A 23118-nucleotide genomic window follows, 5' to 3' on the forward strand; every position below is an offset into this window, starting at 1 on the left:
TTACCCTTTCACCAGTGCTTCACATTCTTATTGATGAAAATTGTTCTGAACTTCCCACCATCCCACTTGGATTGCTGATGGATCTCAGTTCCTCTGCTGATATCCTTGGTTCTGGTCTGCAGCATTGATTTTTAATGCGAATTTCCAGAAGTTGGTAATTTCAGGCAAAAACTCCTTGTTGGACTCTGGCATTTCTGGAGAGTTGACCAGGGAGAGACATCAGTACAAATGTCAGAATGAGAGTGTGAAATGGAGCTGGTGGGTTTGGATTGAGATATGTGCTGGTTTTCTCTGTTTTGCAAAGTAAGAATCTTAATTCCTGATTTCCCATTCATTTTCCTCCTCTGCTCTTTTGATCCCCAGGAGAACATGTAACTTCCAGGTTTAAGAACGAAGTGGAGCGGATGGGGTTTGATATGAACAATGCCTGGAGGATTTCCAACATCAATGAGAAGTACAAGTGAGTGCTGGGGCTGCTCCTCCACAGCCAAACTGCATCTCAAAACACTCCATTACTGAAACTTCTTTCAACTTCTACAGTTCCCAAGAAGAGACAATCAGAATAATGAATTTTTTGTTGGTTTATAGAAAAAAAATGTGCTTTAAATTATTTAATGTTTTATTAGCTGCTACAGTTTTTTTAGGCTTGGAAATACCAGGTTTTGATGTGGCTTATTAGAGAATAAGCATTCTAAGGGAGATCTTAAGTGAGCAAAGAGTGGAGTTTGAACTTTCTAAGACATTTTTTGTTGTTTCTTATTCTCTAACTTATTACAAAGACATGTATTTAAGAAGAAACCCACACAGGTTTGGAAGAGTTAAATTTGTAGATGAATAATTAAGAGAAAACACTTTCTAAAGTACTCAAAGTGCAGACAAAAGCCCTTTTCAGGCTCTGGAGCAGAGGAAGGTGCTCTGTGATCCCCAGCTCTGGGGGCAGGGTGTTCTGGCTGATCCCTACTCCAGCTCAGAGCAAACCCAGCTGGGATGGAGCAGTCTGAGTTCTCTGCCTGTGCAGGATAATGACTCCCAGCTGGGGCTTGGTGTCCCTGCAGGAGAAATTCTCTGCTTTGGCCTCTGCAAGTCCAGGGATGAAGAAAGCCATCCCTCCATATTTAATGCTGGAGAAGGGGAGTTTATTAACATCCAGGGAGGAAGGAATTAGCAGAAGGGCTGTCAGGTTCCCCCAGTGCTGCTTTTTGCTCTCTGGGAAGTCTGGAGGTGCTCCACAGGCCTGACTTTGCTCCTTCTCCCCAGGCTGTGTGGCAGTTACCCCCAGGAGATCATCGTTCCTGCCTGGATCACGGACAAGGAGCTGGAGAGCGTGGCCAGCTTCCGCTCCTGGAAGCGCATCCCTGCTGTGGTGTACAGGTGAGGGGCAGCTGCAAGAGCCTTCAGCAGCCTGGGAACAGCAGTCCTGGCAAAGAACAGCTGGAATAAGTCATATCTGGGTTTTTTGGGAGGTGCTCAGGCTGCTCTGGGTAAGGCAGATGCTCCACTTGGGAATAACGGGTTGTATTTGGAATTCCAGACACACACTGGAGGAGCACTCAGCATTTGCATCTCCTGCAAATCATTCCTGGGGCAGTCACCCCAGTTAAGATTGATTTTTAACTTTTCTTAATATGAAAATGAAAAAAGAGAAGATGAAGACATCAGAGGAGAACTGATAAATGGCCTCCCTGGCTGAGTACTCCTTTGGCTTTTCCCTGACTCATCTGGCTGATTCTCAGACTGCAGTATGAACAAGGACAAATACCAAAATTACTTGAAGGAGATCTAAAACTCAGATTAAAAATTAATATACAGTTTAGCTCTATCTTCATATTTTAGATCGTTTTAATTATACAGACCATTCCTTAGATTGAGTCCAACAACTCTTCATAATAAAACTGCTTGTCTGAGAGACTGGGTTTTGGCAGCTTCTTTAGTAAAAATACATTTCAGCATCTGTTTTTTTCAAATATTTTGAATTTTGTGGATATTTGGTGGCTGCCCCATCCCTGGAAGTGTCCAAGGCCAGGCTGGACAGGGCTTGGAGCAACCTCATCTAGTGAAAGGTGTCCCTGCCCATGGCAGGGGATGGGATGACATGAGCTTTAAAGTCTGTTCCCACCCAAAGCATTCCTTGGTTCTGTAAACCTGTCATTTAATACCATGGCCCCTTTGCTGGGCTGGTTATCATCCCATAAATCTTTAAAATCTCTTTTAAGACATCAGATGACAAAGGCATTGAAAAGATAATTAATATTGATATTACCTAAGCCTCAGCACCCATTCCTTGTGAACATGGAGTGCAGGAAAGCTGCCAGGTCCTTGGAGCTTGCATTGGAGGAGCCGAGGGTGGGAGAGCTGTAGGCCACAAAACTCTATTTACTGAGCTTAAAGGTTCTTGTTCTGTGAAGGCAGAACAAATTGGCTCATGGCAGCAAACCATTATCTTTAAATCCTCCTGTCTTTCCTCCCAAACAACAGAGGGGTTTAGTGTGGTCTCTTTTGGAATGGTGAAGGAGTTGTTCTCTCCTCTGCTCAGCTCTGGGAAGGAGAAAATGCTTTCCAGCTTATGCTGACTTCTAAAAACCTGGGTATTTTATTGTTACAGTACTCTGTGTGTGTGTATAATATAAATCTATAAAGGAGAATAATATGATTTATGTGTGGGTTTGGGTTCAGCTTTTGGGCCTTTTCTGCAGTTGTCCCATACTTAAGGGACTCCTCACCTGCAAACACACTTCCCCAGGGCAGCACTCCCCCTCCTGTCATCACTGCACAGAAGGAAAGCACTTTGTTCTCATTTCTGGGAACACCTTGCATTCCAGGGATTTATAGAAGAGCAATTTAAAAGTCAAAAGACCACAGAGACTGAAATTGTTCTGTCCCCATGTTCAATTTTTTGCAGTTCCACTGAGGCTCTGGGTGGTAAACTGCACATGGGATTTCATTGCTGAGCTTCAAATCAGGGAGAGAAAAGTGTTTCTCTTTTTTTGCTTTCTTTTTCTTCCTTATCTTGGCACTTAGTAATAGATTTTTCAAGACATCCAGTTCATCACTCTGGGCTGTTGTGGAGCTCACAGCAGTGAGAGGAAGAGGGTTTCTAGGTTGGAGTGGGCTTGGAGCATCCTGGTCTAGGGGAAGATGTCCCTGATCGTGGCAGGGGGTGGAACAAGATGAGTTCTAGGGTCCTTTCCCACCCAAATCATTCCAAGATTCTGTGATTGGAACTCCATATATAGTTTTATATATGTGTATATGTATATATATATATACATAACCCCAGCTTTTTTTCTTACTTTGATGGAGTAAGGGGCAAGAGCTTATTCAGTAGTTTTTATCCATTGAAATTTTTTTGGGACTTAACCGATTTTAGTTTCAGTATTGATCACATTACTAAACCTCTTTTTGCTTTACTTCCGAGGAAAAAGACTTAATCACGACTTTTAAAAAATAAGTCAAATCACTTGTCTCAGATACAGGACATTGTGACAGAGACCAGAGACAGAGGCTGGCAGCAGGAAATTCATTGTCCCTGTGAAGCAGTCAAGGCTGAAAAGCCCAGCGGGCTGATGTGGAGACAAGCTCCAGGACTACTCCATGGGGATTGGACTGTCAGAAATGTTGCTTCCATTCTTATGGTCAGATTTCTAAAGAAATCTCACACCATACCCTGCAGTTTTTCTTTCCTATTTTTGAAACCTTTTCACATATTTCATAGAGTCACAGAAACAGAGATTGGGTTGGAAGGAAACTTAAAGCTCATCTGATTCCACCCTCTGCCGTGGGCAGGGACACCTTCCACTATCCCAGGGTGCTCCAAGCCCCATCCAGCCTGGCCTTGGGCACTTCCAGGGATCCAGGGGCAGCCACAGCCTCAGCCTCTCTGGGAACAATAATTTATGTATAAAAATCTGGCTCCAGAAAATCAGTGTTACAGAGGAGGCTCTTAGAATTGGATAGACGGTAGAGAGGGCTTCCTACCTAGTAGAAACAGCATCATGAGAGCAACCATGGAGCTTCTCTGTGTGGAAGTGTCCTTTAGCCTTGCACTGCTGAGGGCGAGTCCCCACACAGGCCCAGGGATCCTGTAGCACACGGAAATTCCGTTCCTGCCTGGAGTTGCATCCCTGACCTGCAGCAAAGGGATTTCCATTATGGTGCTGATGGTTCAGAAATGCAGCACAGGGAGCAGTTCACCCTTCCTTGCTCTTCCCTGCTGTGTGGTTACAAGGACTCGAGGGATTTATTGTTGTACTCCAGGGTGGTTTCAACATGGGGAGGATGAAGCCTGTGCAGATGTGTACATGCATCCTGCAGCTGTACAACAACATGTAAAGGGCTTTAGAGTTACCTAATGCTGATTTACTCTTGGTTTCTGCAGGGGGCTGCAGGGTTTTTTGTCTCCAGGGAATTTTCCATGGAGGTTTTGCTTTAAGTTCTTTGAGTCGTTTTGTTTTCTGAGTTCCGAGTGATGCCCTCTTATCCCTGGGGATCTCAGCATCACACTGGCTGCTCTTTATCCCTGTGCCCAGTCCAGCTGGAATGAGTGGAATTCCTCAGCCCTCCAGCGTGCCCCTAACTAGAATTGTGTGCTGATTTCTGGTACCTCTGGATGTGGCAGATTTGTGCAGGGCACTGGTGGGGCTGCACAGCCACCAAAGAGCTCATCTTCTGGCCTAATGATTCTTCATTATTTGTACAATGAGAGGCAAGGACCTGGAGATGAAAATATAACTCTTTATGAACCTATGAAAATTATTCTGCAGCAGGTAGTAATGAAATCTGGAGAACATATGGAAAAATAAATGAGCTGCTCTGTTCAAAATAGATTTCTTAGATGTATAATGATGTTTTATTTTCTTTTATTTGTGCAAGCGTAGCGGGGAACTAGGTGGCCTTTCAGTGATTGGCACGTATTTTTCCCTGGACTAATTTGCTATGGGTAGAGCTGTTTGTGGAAGACTATTAATTCCAGCAGAAATCCATTTCCCTGTGCCTGCAGTCAGCTGGCACCTGGTGTAAGAGCCATGGCTTCACATCGCTTTTCCTTTGCCTTGCTTAACGCAGCGTGTCAGTGCTTCCTCTCACTGAAGGGATTTTATATGAAACAATTATAAAAGAGCTATGAAAAATACTTCAGACCCGTATCCCAGCCTCTTTGATCACTTGGAGGCTCTGCACCATGGAGCCTGTCCCTGTATTGCTGTTGGATGAGGAGCAGGAGGCAGCGGTGCCCACGCGGTGCCCGCAGAGACACTGCGGAGGAGGTGCCATGCAGCACCCGGGGTGACAGCTCTGACAGCACAGCACAAACCAGCCTGTCACACCTCCAGAAACATCCATCACAGTGCTCAGAGCCAAAAAGTCAACACTGGCTGCTTTGGGTGGGCTGGCTTCCTGTTCAGGGCTGAGACTGTTGAGATTTGTTTAAAGACTAAGCTGACCCTCAGCATTCTGGGCTCCCTGGTTAGAGGGAAGTGAACAGCTCCTGATTGCCCTGAAGCTCAGCTGGGCAGTTTGTTTGCAGGAAGGCTCTAAAATTTTTTCCTGCATTATAACATACAGGAATTGTAATGGACAGGTGCATGCTTTGGAAATCCAGGGTTCAGGGGGGACTCCTGGGTGAGGAAAGCATTGCCCAGAGACACCTCTGCTTGAAAAGCTGTTATTCCCAAAAATGCATCAGCACCTGGACTGATCCAACAGCATGGGCATAGGGGAGGGGGAATTCTGCCCTGCTCAGGGGAGACCCCACCTGCAAAGCTGCCTCCAGCCCTGGAGTCCCAGCACAGGAAAAACCTGGAGCTGCTGGAGCAAGTCCAGAGGAGGCCACAGAGGCTCTCCAAGGGCTGGAACCCCTCTGCTCTGGAGCCAAGCTGAGAAAGCTGGGGATGTTCACCTGGAGAGGAGAAGGATCAAGGGAGAGCTCAGAGCCCCTGCCAGGACCTAAAGGGGCTCCAGGAGAGCTGGAGAGGGACTAGGCTCAAGGGCTGGAGAGACAGGACACAGGGAATGGCTTCCCACTGCCAGAGGGCAGCAATGGATGGGATATTGGGAAGGAATTGTTCCCTGGCAGGGTGGGTAGGCCCTGGCACAGGGTACCCGGAGAAACTGTGGCTGCCCCTGGATCCCTGGAAGTGTCCAAGGCCAGGCTGGACAGGGCTTGGTGCAGCCTGGGCTAGTGGAAGTTGTCCCTGCCCAGGACAGGAGGTGCCACTGGATGAGTGTTAGGACTCTTCACAACCCAAACTGTTCTATGATCCTTCGACTTAAACAGAGAGGAGCCATGTGGATGAGTGCTGGGATATTTCAGATGTGCCATGGGACAGGGATTAAACATTTTGAGGTGCCCCAGAGCCTGTGTCTGTGCTGCTCTGGCCCCTCAGCCTGCAGTTCTCTGCACCCACAGCTGGGCCTCCTTTCTCCATGGCTGAGCTCCCTGAATTCAGGGTGCTGCAGGGCAAGGTCAGGGAGAAGGTTTGTCCTGCCAGCTGCAGACATTTCGGTGGGGAGTCACAGAGCTGGTGGCAGCAGGGGGATGTGCCAGAATAAAGGCAGTGAGTGGAATTACTGTGATAAAACATTTCAGTCCTCTTTTAATAATAGATTATAGGAGAGAGTCTTCAAATCTTTTTCGGAGTGTGTTTGCAATGGTTCAGTAAGTTTTAATTATTCTAGATCTGTTCTTTATGTGTAGTACAAGAAGCCAAGTTAGATTTAAGGAAATAACTACTTACTCTTCAGGCATGTGAAACAAAAAAATTTTTTTTTTAATGTCACCTCCCAGGATATGACAGTTGTGTCCAGGTTAGGGTGTTCTCGGTTATCCCCCAGCCATGTTGAATTCCTCTCTCATGCCTTGGCTGCTGTTCCAAAACACTGGCCTGCTTTCACTGGCTAACAGGGCACAATATTGAGCAAGAAGATGCTTTGTTTCGTCTTCCTGACCTTGCTTTGACTTTCACCTGTCAGTGACTGTGGTCACAGCCATCATTCTGTAGGGAAGCTGAATCCCAGCCTGGAGATAACAGAATGATGGTCCCCAGTGGGAATTAAGTTACTGGAGCACTCCAGTGAATTTTTTTTGCCCTCTGTGCTCTTCATCCTGATTGTTGATTCTGTATTCCCTCTGTTTTCAGGCACCAGAGCAATGGGGCAGTGATCTCCCGCTGCGGCCAGCCCGAGGTGAGCTGGTGGGGCTGGAGGAACGCTGACGATGAGCACCTTGTGCAGTCTGTAGCCAAAGCCTGTGCCTCAGACTCCAGGTCCAACAGTAACAAGTTAATGAATGGGAATTGTTCCAGAGATTTTTCCAACGGAGGAGACCTCTCTGATGTGGAATTTGGTAAGGCCGTCACCGTTGCTTTTCTGTCAAGGGCAGAGCTTTATGTAAAAGTTTAATCTCCGCTGCTGGAACAGAGTCAATCTGTTGTATTTAGTCCCCATTCTCCAGTGCATGTGCATTATGGGACTGAGGGAATCGTGCTGTACCCAATGTCAGAAGGATCCTCTGAGCTCCTCACCCATTTCCTCCTCTCCAGACTCCTCCATCTCCAATGCCTCAGGAGCAGAGAGTTTGGCAATCCAACCTCAGAAGCTTTTGATCCTGGACGCTCGATCTTACGCAGCAGCTGTGGCCAACAGAGCCAAGGGGGGTGGCTGTGAGTGCCCAGGTGAGAACATTCCTCCTCAGCCTTCCAGGCAATCACTCAAAGAGATCTGCTCCAGTGTGATTACCCTGACACCCTTCAGCACTACCTGTACACTGCTCATCTGTCTGAACATTCTGGATCATGGCAGCCCCCACCCAGCCCTTCAAAGGGCAGGTTGAGCTGTTAATTAGTCTGTTCTCAGGCCATTAACCCAGCTGGCAACAGTGCTCAGTAAATGCTGAACCCTGTGGAATCTGCTGAAGAGCTGTCCCTTGCTGAGTCAGATGTATAAGCTAGAGAGAGACAAAGGTGTCCAATGTGTTCATGTCTAAAACCCCTGAACTTGTAAAACCCACTGGCTGCAGAGGAGAGAACTATTCTAGAATGGTTGTGCAAAATACAACTTCTCAGCAATTCCCCTAAAGCTGAAGCATTTTTCAGTATTTATATCACAGCAACTGCAATCCTGTCTCACCTTGTATGTGTAGTACAGTTGCAACACCACTTTCTGTATTCTTTGGCACTTGTGAATTGGTGGTTTTATAAACAAGATATTATTTATGGTCACTGTTGGGTATGAATGCAGCCTGTTAAAATTCCATGGGTGGAGAGGCTGGAAAAAAATCCGAGACAGAAGAACTGGAGATAAGATAATGAAAGCTCTTTTGACCATTTATTTTTATTTTGGTCTTTGCTGCAATAGCTGCATTTTGATTTGTAGCCACCAGTTAAAAAAATGAAGTTTATATTTAGCACCTCAAAACTACTAAATAGTTCTTCATCAGAGAGTAAAATTTCATAACAGAAAAGCAGAGTATACAGAAAGTTTGATTTTCTTCCTGTATATTGTTTTTTTAATTCTATGGAGGAGGTTTTCAGACAGCTTGTCACCTTCAATAAAACCTGTATTGCTTTTTGCTGCTAAATTTTCTGCAGATACTGCCAGGTCTGCTTCATTCTCTGTATAAAAATAGCTTATTTATGTTGTGCTTTATTTTAGATATAATTCAGTAAAAATACAAAAATCTCTGAAGCTGTCTGAGGCTGCTCCTGGAGTTGCAGTCCCTTATTGTGTTTGGCCCAGCATTTGTTGGGCTGATAGATTTGGGAAATCAAATTATACAAAACAAGACTGGCTCCTGAATTTTCTAGTGCAAGCACTTAGTGTCCCAGATCCTAAATCCCAATTATTTTTCTCCTGTAGAAATGGTCATTTTAGTTACTGTGTGTTCATTCTTGTGCAGACTGAAGCATCACAGCAGAGGGAAGACTAAATCTAGGGAAAACTACTGAACTGGTATTTTATGGCTCTCTTTAGGTGCTCCCTGAGCACTGGTCCTGTCTGTCCAGGCCTCCAGTGTTGCTTGTGCACATCCAAAGTAATTCCATGTATCTTCTGTTTTCCTGAGCTCCCAGTGTTTCTCACATGTGTGATGCTTCCACATACAGTTCTCTTCAGGAGAAAGCAGTGGATGAAGTAACCTTTCAGCCTTTTTGAGAGCTTAGGAAAAGTAATCTGGAATCTGTCTAACTTAAATCCATAACTTACCGATTAAGTATTATTTATGTTTCATATCTTTTGATGTTTGTCAGTCTTTTTGCAAACATTCTGGAATCTGGAGCATGGAAATAGCCCTATTCCTGGAGGTTTGCACTCTGCTTTTTGTAACCTGAAGTGAAACATTTGAAATAAATACAGCAGGACTTTGCTAAATGCTTCCTGTTTTGCTGGGCTGTCATGGCTGGAATACCCAGCAAGCTCCAAGGATTTACAGAATCTTTGTAAACAGATTATTTCATCTGTCCACAGCAACAAAGGGTTTTCTTAACAAAAAAAAAAATCTTCTTTTACAAAGGTAGTTGTTACTTTCTTCTCTCTATCTTGCTCTTTCCCTGCAGAATATTACCCCAACTGTGAAGTAGTGTTCATGGGGATGGCAAACATCCATTCCATCCGCAAGAGCTTCCAGTCACTGCGTCTGCTCTGCACACAAATGCCAGATCCAGGAAAGTAAGTGGAGGTTTGGGCCTTTGGTTCCGTGTTTCTGCACCCACATTCTTCTGCTGGTGATTTTTAAATTGAAATTCAGTGGATTTTCCCTTGGTAATAGTGCTAAGCTAAGTTTTTCCATTTTCATGGAAGTCGCTAGTTTATTCTGATTGAACATAGAAAATTAGTTCTGAAATTAGAGTGTAACCTTGAATATTGATACCGGAATGTTGTTTCTTCTGATGGGCTTCTGAGCACTCACACTTAGGTTGATCTGCTATTCCCAGCTCTTTAATCCTCACCATTGACTCTCCTTTGGAAAATTGTGGTGGTGTTCCATGTACTCCACTCATTTATAATGTCATTTCAGGAGAATACTTTAGAACCCTCCAGTGCTGTGGGGTAACTACCCTGTAATGGCCCCTCACCTTGGGAACTTCTGAGCTTGAGTCCTCACTGTAGTTACCCCAGTCCTGTTTTCCCTCCCAACCCCTGTTTGAAATTTGCTGCTAAAGCCTTCCATGGTTTCAAAGTAGATCCAAACCTTCAGCTCATCCCAGAGTCTGGCAGTTCCTTGGGTTGGATGAAAGTCTTTGTTGCTTCCTCCTCTAGGACAGTGTTAACAAGACAAAAGTGAAAAATGCTCCAGAGTGACACTCACAGCTTATTAAAACAGGAGGTTTGCCGTGATAAACTCAGATGTCTAAACCTGAAAGCATTTTAAAAGAGCAAAAACTGTCTTGCCTGGTTTCCCTCTAGTTGGCTGTCAGCTCTGGAGAGCACCAAGTGGCTGCAGCACCTGTCAGTGCTCCTGAAATCTGCGCTGCTCGTGGTGCACGCCGTGGACCGGGACCAGCGGCCGGTGCTGGTTCACTGCTCCGACGGCTGGGACCGCACACCCCAGATTGTGGCCCTGGCCAAACTCCTGCTGGACCCCTACTACAGGACCACAGAGGTGGGTAAAGTAGCTGGGAGTCATTGGGGTCTTTGGAGGGAGTCTGGCTGTGAAATTATTTCAGGTTTCTCCCCTGGCAAAGGCACTGAAGCTGGCAGGAGTTTGTCACCCATAGTCTGCAGTTACTCCCAGGTGTCGGTACATCTGTAACTCAGGAGTAGCTCACATTCCCTCTGCTGTAAATGCACAGTCATGGTCTGTGCTTCCCCATATTTAGTTTAGGAATATGGAGTACAGAGTGCTGCAATTGCAGCTTCTGCTTCACTCTTGCAGGTTCTCAGCCAAGCACTGATAGAGAGCCCAGCTTTGCTGCATTTCCCAACTGCATGGTTTTCCAGTTTCACATTTTCACTGCCCTCTGTCAGTTATATTTCTCCTGATTTTCCCCTGTTCCATCACTTTTCAGCACTGTGGGATGTGTGCTGGCTGCCTTCCATCTGCCAGCCCACGGGCAAGATGCCTTTGTTGTCCAGAACAGAACTCTGTTTCTGAACACTGCTGTGAGCTGCTGCTTAAAGCCTCACACACACTAGGAGCAGGAGGTGGACCTGCCTTTTGGATGAAAATGTGAAAACTTCCTGGATCCTTTTCTACATGGATTTTAGAAGCTGGCATTCATCAGGCAAAACATGCTGCTCTGGGCACAGGATCTGCTCCTGGTCCTCCAAAGAGTACTGTCCTTCCTGCCTGGGGAGCAGAGTTGTGCTATGCACACTCCGGGCCTTTCCTGCCACCCAGAGCAAACCATAAACTGTAGCTGTCTGTACCAGAAACACTGAGGAAAATGAGTTTTCAGTGCTGTCAGATTTAAAGCTTTTCAGCTGCCAGCCATTATTTTGGCTCTAATCATAGGCTTTGACTCAATAAACATTCTCTACAATTTTTCTTTCCACTAAGAACCAAAACCTTCCTGCTCTTTGATGGATTTCAGGTTCTGTGAGACAAGATGTGACATTCAGCTGCTCACCCAGGCACTGTTTGGGAATGTTCTTTGCCCTTTTCATGAAAAATCACTCAAGTGAACCTTTAATCAACCTTCTGACTGCTGTATGCACAGGCAAGCACCTGCTCTCCCTGAGCTTGGATGTCCTGTTGTGGATGGATGGTTTTCTTTACTGACAAGTGGATCTGACCACCAGTTTCAAGAGAAGTTTTTATATAACTTGTCCAAATACTGGATATCATGATCCAGAGGCTTTGGCAAGATGAACTTCCTAGTTTTCACTGCCTGAATGAGATAGGGCTAATATCAGGATCCTCCCTGCCAGTCACTGAGGACTTAACCTGCCTTATTCCCTTTCCTGTTCGTGTAGTTTGGGAATCCTTATCTGTCCTAATTCCATTTCAGAGCACGGGGCATTAGGGAAAGCAGTAAAGAGAAGTGATGAGCTCAGTGCTGAGGGGAAATAGGAGAGAGGACCCAGTGATTCCCACAAGTCTCAGTCCATCTCAGAAAACTGAACCAAAGAAAAATAGGAGTTCTTCATCTCTACTGTCCTCTCCTCCCCGCAGGGTTTCCAGGTGCTAGTGGAGACAGAGTGGCTGGATTTTGGCCACAAGTTTGCAGATCGCTGTGGCCACGGGGAGAATTCGGACGACCTCAATGAGCGCTGCCCGGTGTTTCTGCAGTGGCTGGACTGCGTCCATCAGCTCCAGAGGCAGTTCCCCTGCTCCTTCGAGTTTAACGAAGCATTCCTTGTGAGTTGGGAGACTGCTGGTTTCATATACTGCTGCTAAACACTGCTGCTAAACACTGCTGCAGAGCCTGAGGGGTGGATTTCCCCACCTTTCTGTGACATTCTGTGTCCAAGGCCAGGTTGGACAGGGGTTGGACAGCCTGGGGTAGTGGAAGGTGACCGTGCCCAAAGCAGGGGCTGGAACTGGATGGGCTATAAGGTCCCTTGCCACCCAAACTGTTCCATTGTTTTTTATATGTATGTATGAATATGTTCTATACATGCTCTCACCTGATAAAAGGAACAGGAAAACTGCCCAGATACAGGAGATAAAAGCATTTGTTTAACCCACAGGGTCTGTTCACTCTTAAAAGCAGGAGCCTTAAGGACTTATTTTAGTCCTTAAAGAAATAAATTATATTAATTGAATAGTCTCACCTAAGAGACGTAAAGCATCCACACAGCCTGAAAAAAACTCTGCTTACTACCAATGCAAACTCCCCCCTGCTTGGATCTTGTTTTGACTTGAATACTACTCCTCTAAAAACAACCTGCTCAATTAATTTTTTTCAGTTTCTTCACTGAAAAGATGTAGGATATAGGAGCTGTGCTTACCTTCTTTGGAAACAGACAGCATTCCTATTAGGAATTCACTCAGGATGCTCTAAGTCAGTTCTCAGATCTCTGGGGAAGTGGCAGTTACAGACTGCAGGACCAGTAGTCTGAAGAGTAGAAGTTTTTATGAAGTGTCAGATCCGCTGAGAGATTTAAGGCACATTCCTGTGATTGTGGCTGACTGGAACTACCACTTGCCAGCTCAGCCGTGTAACTGAGCCCATGTACAGTCCCCAAGTAGCTCAGTTGTGAAATGAGATAGAACAGGTAGTAACTGGCTTCACAGCACATTGCTAATCTCCACAGGCTGGGAGAGAACATACCCGTGGTGTGCTGGCCTTTGTAGAGTGAACCCCTAATTTATTACAGTATTGAACCACTTGTCTTCATTTAAACATCTGAATAATCCCAGGGAAGTCATTGATATGCCTGAAGTTAAGCTGGTGTTCGTTAGGCTGGGCCCAGCACGGAGTGATTAATGATCAGCATTTCTGTGCTGCATGAATGTTTTGTAGCAGAGGAATCGTGATTCTGCTTTGCCTGGCCCGCAGGGCAATGACTTTGTATCAACATGACTTTATGAGGAACAAATATTTTGTCTTTCTATGTTCCATTTTTCCCGAATTTGTTCAGTTATGATTTTAGAAGATTCCGCTGCCCTTGCATTCCTTTGCAATTGGTTTGTAAGGAAGTATGTGAGAAATGCCGTGGGTTGGTGTGGGGCTCTGGGGAGGGGTTTGGTCCAGGAAGGGAGGTGAGGCCCATCCCTTGTGCCAGCTGACCCTGTGTGTGTGTGGCTCTGTGCAGGTGAAGTTGGTGCAGCACACCTACTCCTGCCTCTTTGGAACATTCCTGTGCAACAATGCGAAAGAGAGAGGAGAGAAACACACTCAGGAACGGACCTGCTCCGTCTGGTCTTTGCTGCGGGCAGCAAACAAAGCCTTCAAAAACCTGCTCTACTCCTCCCAGTCGGAATCTGTATGTACCCCAGTCCCCTCCTGTGGGAGAGCCCCGGGGAGCTCCCCCAAACAGCATCCCGTAAATGGGGGTGTCCCAAGAAACACCGCAGCAGTGGGGGATGGTCACCTGGGGTTCAGCCACAGCTGAGATGGTGGCTGCTCCATCCCTGGAGGTGTTCAAGGTTGGGTGGGGCTGGGAGCACCCCGGGCTAGTGGAAGGTGTCCCTGCCCATGGCAGAGATGGCACTGCACAAGCTGTAAGGTCCCTCCCAGCCCAAAGCCTTGTGTGGTTCTCTGAACTATCACCATGGACAGAGAGGTGATTCCTGACAAGCTCAGCTCTCCCTAATGTTCACTTTGGAACACCCAGCTCAGGCTGATGTTTGAAGTCTTGAGTTCATTTTGCTGATATTTGAGGAATGTCAAATGCCACCTCAGAAATTTCTCTGTGCTGGAAATGTGCTTTCTGTGACTAAATATTTTATTTTTTCTAACAGAAACATTTCATTGTTTGATAAATAGACCTCTCTGGAGAACTGAGCTGTGTCAGAGGAGTGACACAAAATTGCCTGCAAACCTAGACACTGTGTCTAAATTAATTTTAAATCTAAACAAAAAAAAAAAAAAGGCTTAGATTATCTAGTGTATCTTTGTTTCTCTTGATACCTTCAGGTTTTCAGTTTGGCTCCTCCATGGTAGGAGCTCACTGAAGTTTCTGGGAAGAGGCTCAGTTGTGTGTTTGGTACCAAGGTCATGTGAGGGATTCAGGGGTGCAGAGCATGGGCAAGAGAGCAAACACCAAATAAGACATCATGGTTAGGACTGCACAGACTTGTATAAATATTTAAACCCTTTTATTTATTGAAATATCAGATGTCATGAACTGAACTGTAAGGACTGTGCAGTGGCTTTGTACATGGCGGATGTGGCTTTCATTTGTTTCTTAGAGCAAAACTAAACCATGACTAAGCAGGAAGGAGTTTTGTGCCCACAGTGGTTGTAAAAAGATGAATTTTCTACTTCCTTGAACCCTCCTTGGCCAAGTGTGCCCTGGCTCTGGGCTGCCACTGCAAGGAGCCCTTGGAGCCTTCCCACCTGACACTCCTGGGGAGAGTTCATGAGGCAGAGCAGACACAGCCTGGGGGGATCTTAAAGCTGTAGATGCCTCTAGATTTCCATTAAAATGCCAGGAGGAGCATAGGAAGGGATTCTCACAGTAACTGTGTGGACAGATCTGTACTTGGGCTGACCTTCTATGCTCTATCCCACTTGGCTCCTGTTCTCAGGAAATACAAGGACACTTCTGCACATGGCAGTTTGGGTAATTTCCTGTTTTGGGTCCATTTTCTTGTGGTTTTACTTGAAGCTTTAAAATGTGCTTGTGATGCAGCTGCACATCTTATAGAGCCAGAGCTGTTTAAGAGCAGCAGCCAACCCACAGCCCTTCACCAGCTCATGCCAAGCAAGCAGAGCATTCAGAGAATCACAGAATATCCTCATTTAGGAAGGGACCCACCAGGATCATACAGTCCAACCCCTGTCACCCCTGTCTCTTCACAGGGCATCCCAAAATCCCACCCCATTCCTGAGAGCACTGTCCAAGCACTCCTGGAGCTCTGGTAGCCTTGGTGCTGTGCCCATTCCCCAGGGAGCCTGCGCAGTGCCTGTCTGGTGGAGCTAGCTATTCCTCTGCTTTTCCATGGGAAAGTTGCTTGGAAAGGAGTGGAATTGCTAAAATGAGCCCAGGTGTTTTTAAAGTGAAGCAGAAGGCATATTCCACAATCAAGGAATCCCTGTAAAGAGCAAGCTGCCTCTTCAAAGAACTTCTGCATGTACACTGAATGTGTACCCAGGAGTGCCTCCTTGGGAGCCAGGCTGGACTGTGGTGGATTGGGGTCCATGGAATGAGTTTAGCTCTGGCATGGTGTAACAACACACCAGAGAACCTCAGCACTCATAACGAGCCACTGAATTCCATCAGTTGTGAAGGTGTAGATTCACAGAGAGCTCATTGCAGGAGTTCATTCAGGAGGAGCTGAAGGCCGGCATTGTTCTGCCTCTGACAGAAAAGGTCATTCTAGCCCCAGGTGTGGCTGATGAAAACCTGTCACCGGTGCTTGGCGTGGTCCCAGCTGAGACCTGCCCAGTGAACTGACCCCTCAGAGCTGAACTTCTCCTGCTGGGAGGCAGCAGCTGACCTTCCCATGTGCTCTCCCTGCCAGGTGCTGTATCCCGTGTGCCATGTGCGGAACCTGATGCTCTGGAGCGCTGTTTACCTGCCCTGCTCCTCCCCTTCCACACCCGCTGACGACACCTGTGCCCCGTACCCTGTGCCAGGCTCTAGCCCCGAAGAGCAGCCTCTGGGCAGGTGAGCCTAGAGCCCAGAAATCCCGTCCTGTGAAGTAAGATCAACAGGGAATATTGGGGGATGTGAAAGGAGAATGTTTGGGTGGGAGAGCAGAATTTCTCCGGGTGTATTGGTGGGACTGGGGTAGGTTTGGAAGCTGTCACATTTCAGGGCTGACAGCATGGCAGAGAGATGCTGGGCAAATAGAGTTAAATTCTGGGTGTCACATAGCCTTCTATGTGAGAATTCCTTCTATCCTTGTGGGATATAAGCTTTCATTGGTTATCTTGAATTTGAGTTCTTTTTCAGTGTTGCATAACCATTTCTCTGTTGTACAGTGACTGAGCACATGTTAATTAGGAGGTGTGACCAGGCTGTAAGCACTGGGGCTTGCTGGTAGAGGGATTAATCTGGGAATGTTTGAAGTCTGGTTGAACATGTTTTCCTGATGGCAAACAAAGGAAGTACTGAAGCAGCTCTGCAGTACAGATGGTTGGAATGTTCTCCTGGATAATACTTCCCACAAGTCCATTAGCTGGCAGATTGTTACTGTCCTAACTGGGGGGCTGGTTTTAAACCACAGTAGATCAGTGCTGTACAAACATCCTCTGACTTGAGAGTGGGATTGTTTGTCCCTTTGCAGGCTACCAAAGACAAGGTCCTTTGACAATCTGACGACAGCCTGTGACAGCAGCGTGCCTACAACCAACCGCCGGAGCAGCGACCCCAGCCTCAACGAGAAGTGGCAGGAGCACCGGCGCTCCCTGGAGCTCAGCAGCCTGGGTCCCCCTGGGGACGACCCCTTCGAGGGGGATGGGCTGGGCAGGCAGAGCAGGGCCCCCATGGGGGCAGAGCTCTCTGTGGCAGCCGGGGTAGCAGAGGGACAAATGGAGAACATTCTGCAGGAGGCCACTAAAGATGATGTTGGGCTGGAGGAGCACTTGAGGGGTGGCCTGGAGGCAGCAGGGAGAGGGGATGAGGTTGGCCTGGATAAGGAGAAGAGAACTGACAATCTGTGTGGGGAAAAGGCAGAGGTTGATACAGGTACCGTAAGGAACAAGCCCACAGCCCACCCACACCCAGCCTCACACGGTGCTGCTGAGCTGAAAGGACAGCAGGACGAGCACAACGGCCCCAGCAGCGCTCTCCAGAAGGCACCTCAGGGAAGAGGACTGCAGGCTGCTCCTTCCGAGGGCTCTGGAAACAGAGATGCTCCAAACAACACGGAGGAGGAAGGTATTGGGAAGAGTGAAGGAGAAGCGGAGAGCCCATACGGCACGGCCCAGGCCAGCCTTGCCTTCCCTTTGACAACCCTGATGGAGGAAAGGACATCCAACATCGAAAGCTCCACAGAAACTTTAACAGAGACCGAAGCAAAGCCTGAGCTGACGCCCAGGGCTTCGTGCCACAGACCTCACCCCTTTGACAACAGCGCTGACGAGCTGTCCCGAACTCTGGAGAACAGGCCAGAGGGGGAGTGCATGATAGAGCTCCAAAAACTGGGATCAAGAGTGCATAGGACTTCTGGTAGCAGCACCACACACCTCCCGATGCCTTCCCCTTGTGCCTTGCCTCTAGCAGACCACAAAGATGAGCTGATGTATAACGGGGAGCTGGAGAACAAACTGGTGGAGAAACCCACGGGACTTACGGCCCCAAAATTCCCCGCCACCAACGGACACTGCGTCAATGGCGAGGATGGGCGCATCAAGGCCTCGCTGAGCCGGCAGGTGTCCACGGCCAGCTGCAGCTCTGCTCAGCTCCACCTGAGGAACTTGCATCAGAAATGGGTGTTGAGCCAGCTCGGGAAGCAGCCGGCCAGCAGCCCGGACCAGCCGACCCGCAGCCACCTGGACGACGATGGGATGCCCGTCTACAGCGACATCATCCAGCAGCGCCTGCGCCAGATTGAGACGGGCCATCAGCAGGAGGTGGAGACCCTCAAGAAGCAGGTGCAGGAGCTGAAGAGCCGCCTGGAGAGCCAGCTCCTCAACAGCTCCCTGCGGCTCAACGGCGACTACGGCGACGAAGTGGTGAGTGAGCGTCACCGGGCTGGACACGGAGCTCACCGAGCCCTCCGCTTCCAGCTCACGGCTCAGGGCCTGGCTTTTGGGCTCTTAGAGACCTCTCCTGTAGAGGGCATACACTGCCTGAGTACTCGACCGTGGCAGATGCTGATGACTGATACTGTCGCTGAACTTCAGATTGAGCAGAATGGTTTATTTCGAGATGGGTGTTGCACAGCAGCTCACACACCGCTGGCCATACCTAAACACCTTCCTTGGCCTTGGTAAAACCAACCAAATACCTGGTTTACCAAACCTCAAGAAAACCAACCAAACCCTTGGTTTACCAAACCTCAGTAAAACCAACCAAACCCTTGGTGTAGCAAACCTCAATAAAACCAACCAAATCCCTGGTTTACTGCTGTGTTCGTGTAGGGCAAAGATTTTTTCCTGTGCCGTTTTTGGGACAGCAGCATAGGATGATCCCTTGGTTCTCTACAGGTTCCAGCTTCACTGGCAGCTCTGCGAGCTCAAACCCATCAGGGTCACACCATCAGATGCTCCAGGTTCAATGACTGAAATAAATTTCTAGAATTCTAAATTAACTGAAATAAACTACCTGAGCTTTTGTGGCAGCTGTATTTCAACAAGGGTTTTTCTCTCAACAAGTTAAGATTTTTAAGGGAGCTTTAAAACCATTTGCGCTTTTATCTGGAAGTGTTTAAAGTTGTAGAGAATTGTGCTTTCCTGTGGGTTTGAGCACTTGCTGTAATTCCTGAGGCTGTTGCAACATCCATCAGAAATTTCCTTTTTCTGCATCATTTATATGCCTGCAAAACTGGGAAAAAAAAGTATTTGTAGGAGGTTCCCAGATCCTGTTTGTTGAATTCACTGTTTAGAAGTGGCAGAGGTGCTGGATAGTCCCAGGTACGTCTGTTGTGAAAAATCCTTGGAGCCTTCTTGGCTCTTCCCATTGGAGATGCAGCACAAGGTGCTCATTTGACTCAGTGTCACTGCTAAAATCTTGAATTCCTTGGAGAAATTGGGTGCTTTGGCTTAATGGATTCTGCTCCCATTTTTAAGGGCCTTCAGAAGCTGCAGTGTAGGGCTGGCAGTGCCTCCAGAAAATTCCCTATTTTTAAGGACCTGATCTCTACCTTCCATTTGTGCCTCTGCAACTTTGGAGTTGCAGGTTTTCCTCCAGAACTCCAGGACTGTCCATTCCTTAGGCATAAAAATACTTTAACTCGAGATTTCTTGCTATTTTGATATATTTAAAGGGCTGGCTGAGTTTTAAGTGAGTTAAAATCCACCTCTACCTGGATGGACTATATTAAGAAAGTATTATTCCCAAAACCTATACACAGAATATACATGGCTCAAATTCTTAGTTTCCCATATGCAATTTGGCTTGTATTTTCCAGAATCTTTGCCAACGAAAGGATAGCTGTATTACTAATTATAGTTTTGAAACACCCTTGGAAAGGAATCAGGACCCTTGAATTGGAACTGTGGGGAGCAGGTTTTGGTTAATCACCCAAAGCCTTCCCAGAACTCTGGAGCAGAAACTGGATTCTCAATCCACTCTGCCTCACATCATCCCATTTCTAGAGGGTCCAGAGCTGCCCTGTTGGGGTTTCTGGGTTTTATTTGTGTGGAACAGGGATCTGGGGGGTTCCATTCAGCTGTGTTTGTTTGCCAACAGACGTCTATTCCCGACTCGGAAAGCAATCTGGATCAGAACTGCTTGTCTCGCTGCAGCACAGAGATTTTCTCTGAAGCCAGCTGGGAACAGGTGGATAAACAGGATACAGAGGTACAGACTAAATCCCTGTAAATTGCTCATTCTGGGATAATCCTAATTCAAATTATCCTCTAGCCTTTGGTCACGTGCCACTTCTTGGGAACTCTTTTCCTTGTGTTCCGCTGGTCTCACACCTGACGTGCCAGTACCTGTGCCTATGAGCCCTCTGCTGCACAACCTCTGGGAGCTGGGGAGGGGGCTCAGCTCAGGATTGTTGCCACTGCCCTGTCCCTGACGCCGTGGCCGTCCCCACAGGTGACGCGGTGGCTCCCGGATCACCTGGCCGCGCACTGCTACGGCTGCGACAGCGCCTTCTGGCTCGCCAGTCGGAAACACCACTGCAGGTAACTGGGACAGGGACAGGGGATTGGGCACTGCTCCTGTCCCTGCACAGCACAGACACTGCTCCTGCCTCAGGGCTGGGGGCTGGAGCAGGGATGTGCTGCCCAGGGAACAGAACACCTCCCGCTGCTCAGTTCAGTCTGTGCAGGGAGATATTTAAAAGCCACATTTGGTGTCTGTTTTACTCCAGCCAGAACAGATCCCACCTTCCTTTCCTCAAACTGGATTTGGAGGCAGTTTAGATTTATACAAAGCAGAGCTTTGTCGTCCCGGCATTCAGAAATACAAGAGTAACATGAAGTACAGGAATAGCATCTTATTTCCATTGCTGGTTGGAAACCTGCTCCTTTCCTTCTCTAACCTTTCTCCCTTTTTCATTAACTTGCCTCTGCAGAATATGAACAGAGCACCTGTGTGAGATTAAGGTTTTTTGGATTATTCTTTGCCAGACCTGTTGCCACAGAGGCTGCAGCAGCTCAGGCAGCAGCAGGGGCTTGATGAAGAGCAGAGACCACATGGCTCAATATGCTGGAGTTAAAGACAGAGAATCTCCGATTTCCAGTTCTGTTTCAAATAAATTCCTGTTCTTGGTTTCTGAACATGCAAAAACTATTACAGGAACCATCATTTAAATAAATCTCAGTTACCACATTTTGAAGCTCTGCTGCTTTTTGAAGTTGCAAAGACTTAGGGACATCGTTTTAGGTTTGTGTCTGGTTTGTATTTTGCTCCATTTAGTTTTGTAAAGTTAACAAAACTCAGGGAAGAAGGAAAATAATCTGAAATCTATTTTTTTTTTTAACCATGCCCATTGTGTTTGTGCAGATTTGTATCCCCAGGGCGCTCAGTTCCCTAAACCTGAGCTTGGGACAACTCCCAGAGCCTGCATCTACACAGGTCACCCACAGCCCCACAAGGAGTTAAAATGGACTCAGGGTTTCAGATCTGGCTAAATCTCCCTGTAGGGTCTTGGCTCCTTTGGCTTCCACATGCTGCAGTGACCCAGCTGTTGGTGAGGCCAGCACCACAAGTATCTCTGTAATAAACATTTATACCCCTCCAGGAGTGGAAATGAGTTGAACCCCACAGTGTAAGGCCTTGAGTGGGGCAAATCTTCCAGCTTCCTTGTTTGCCAATGTTTGCTCCCTTTGCCTGTTCCCCTGAGCTCTCTCTCCTCCCTGCAGGGACACTGACCGAGTTGATCAGCTCTGGTGAGCATTTCCAGCAGCCTCTGCCCGTTGTCCGTCTGCCTTTCCTGGGTGACTTCTCCCAACTAACTCAGCTCTTCTCCCTCTTTGTTTCTCACTTGCCTGGAAATCACCAGAACTAAGCTGGGGGTGGCCATCACGAGCTGCTGGGAATTGGATCCATGTGAACAGCCCTCTGTCCTCACAGAAGGGCTTTTAGGACTTGGCTTTTGGGAGCTTAACTGGGATATGGCTCAGACTAATACTCACTGTCAGTCCATGTGTGTCCTGCTCACTGACAGGAGACTGTTCTGCAAGTTTTATGTTTTATTTTCAATAATTCCCCTTTTTTTTTCTACATATTTTTGGGAGAGGGCCACGTGTTACCAAATAATTCTAGTATTGCTGTGCAGGGTGTTGGCAAAAACCTGCCACTTGTTTTAGAAGGACTGAAAATCCCATGGCTGGAACAGGTGCCACAGAGCTGGTGGAGGGTCAGGATAACCAAAACTGGATGAATATCTGAGATAAGGGATGAGGAGGAGGCATGGGGAGTGTGACTTTCAGACCCCCTTCCTCAAACAAGCAGCATTCCTTTTCCAGCCTGGTTTTTTATGTCTCTTTTTTTACTCTCTGAAGTGAAGCAGGGTCCACCGAGATAGAAGGATGAGCTGTCCAGAGCTTTCCAAAGTAGTGTCAGAGCACCATTGTCTAGGATAAAACAACAAAAACCCCAGCAAATGTTAGGAATGGTGAGCTCCACCAAAGAGATCCTTGTTTTAATTCCTCTGGTTAGTTTTCCACTCATCCATCAGTGAGCTGCTCTGCGATAATCATTCCATGAGTAGTGAGATGGGGCTGTGGGAGCTGTGTGGCACCTCCCAGGGCTGTTCCCACTCCTGCAGGTGCTTCTGACAGGGATTTCCAGCAGGGCCCTCCAGTCTCCAGAACCTCTGCAGAGAGGCTGGTCCCTGTCAGCCTTCACGGGCCAGTAGTGGGGGGGATGTGGAACTGAGGAAATGAGCTCACTGAAGTGGGAAATGGGATTTCTCTGCTGCCTCTCTCCCCATCAGTGACCAGCAGCTGGAAATCTCCTTTCTTGGCAAGGAAGGATTAATCAGAGCTGCTGGGTGTCAGCAGAATTCCCCAGTAGTGTCTTGGCAGCAGCAAATCTCCAGTAACAATAGTAATGGGAAGGGCAAAACCCAGGTCCCTGGAGTGCTGCTCCCTGCTCCTTGTAGGAATTGAGGACAGGGCACACAGGGCTCACAGGTTTTGAGAGGGGCTGCAGAAGGTAATTAATGACTCTGAGCTGTAACGAGCTGCATGTGCCGGTGCAGCTCCGCCAGTGCCGGGAATGCTGCGCGTGCCCACCTGTGCATGGAACACCTGCCTGCCCACCCCGGGCCTTGCATGTTCCTCCTTGGCTCAGTATCCTGGATACAGGAGTGTGGGACTGCTGGAGTGGCTGTGGGGGTAATGGGAGGGTGGCAGCGACAGAAAGCTTTGATATTTCCATGTTTAAACTTTTCCAGCTCTGAGCAGAGCCTGGGAGCAGAGTTTGACTTGCTCACATCCCTCCTGTGAGCCA

At 47.6% G+C, this 23118-nt stretch overlaps 1 protein-coding gene across 6 annotated transcripts in view; it reads left to right on the forward strand.

Moving 5' to 3' along the window:
* MTMR3 (myotubularin related protein 3) overlaps positions 1 to 23118 on the forward strand; it is a 73295-nt gene that overhangs the window by 47427 nt on the left and 2750 nt on the right. For all 6 annotated transcript variants that reach the window (XM_062504483.1, XM_062504481.1, XM_062504482.1 and 3 more), the window contains 12 exons: positions 364 to 460; positions 1258 to 1371; positions 7134 to 7339; positions 7536 to 7667; positions 9546 to 9657; positions 10396 to 10591; positions 12104 to 12289; positions 13690 to 13860; positions 16064 to 16209; positions 16832 to 18221; positions 19900 to 20010; positions 20254 to 20342. In XM_062504483.1, the coding sequence (XP_062360467.1) occupies positions 364 to 460; positions 1258 to 1371; positions 7134 to 7339; positions 7536 to 7667; positions 9546 to 9657; positions 10396 to 10591; positions 12104 to 12289; positions 13690 to 13860; positions 16064 to 16209; positions 16832 to 18221; positions 19900 to 20010; positions 20254 to 20342 (2950 nt within the window). The remainder of the gene's footprint in view (positions 1 to 363; positions 461 to 1257; positions 1372 to 7133; positions 7340 to 7535; positions 7668 to 9545; positions 9658 to 10395; positions 10592 to 12103; positions 12290 to 13689; positions 13861 to 16063; positions 16210 to 16831; positions 18222 to 19899; positions 20011 to 20253; positions 20343 to 23118) is intronic.

The sequence above is a fragment of the Cinclus cinclus genome, chromosome 17 (genome assembly GCF_963662255.1).
Source record: "Cinclus cinclus chromosome 17, bCinCin1.1, whole genome shotgun sequence".
Classification (NCBI taxonomy): domain Eukaryota; kingdom Metazoa; phylum Chordata; class Aves; order Passeriformes; family Cinclidae; genus Cinclus; species Cinclus cinclus.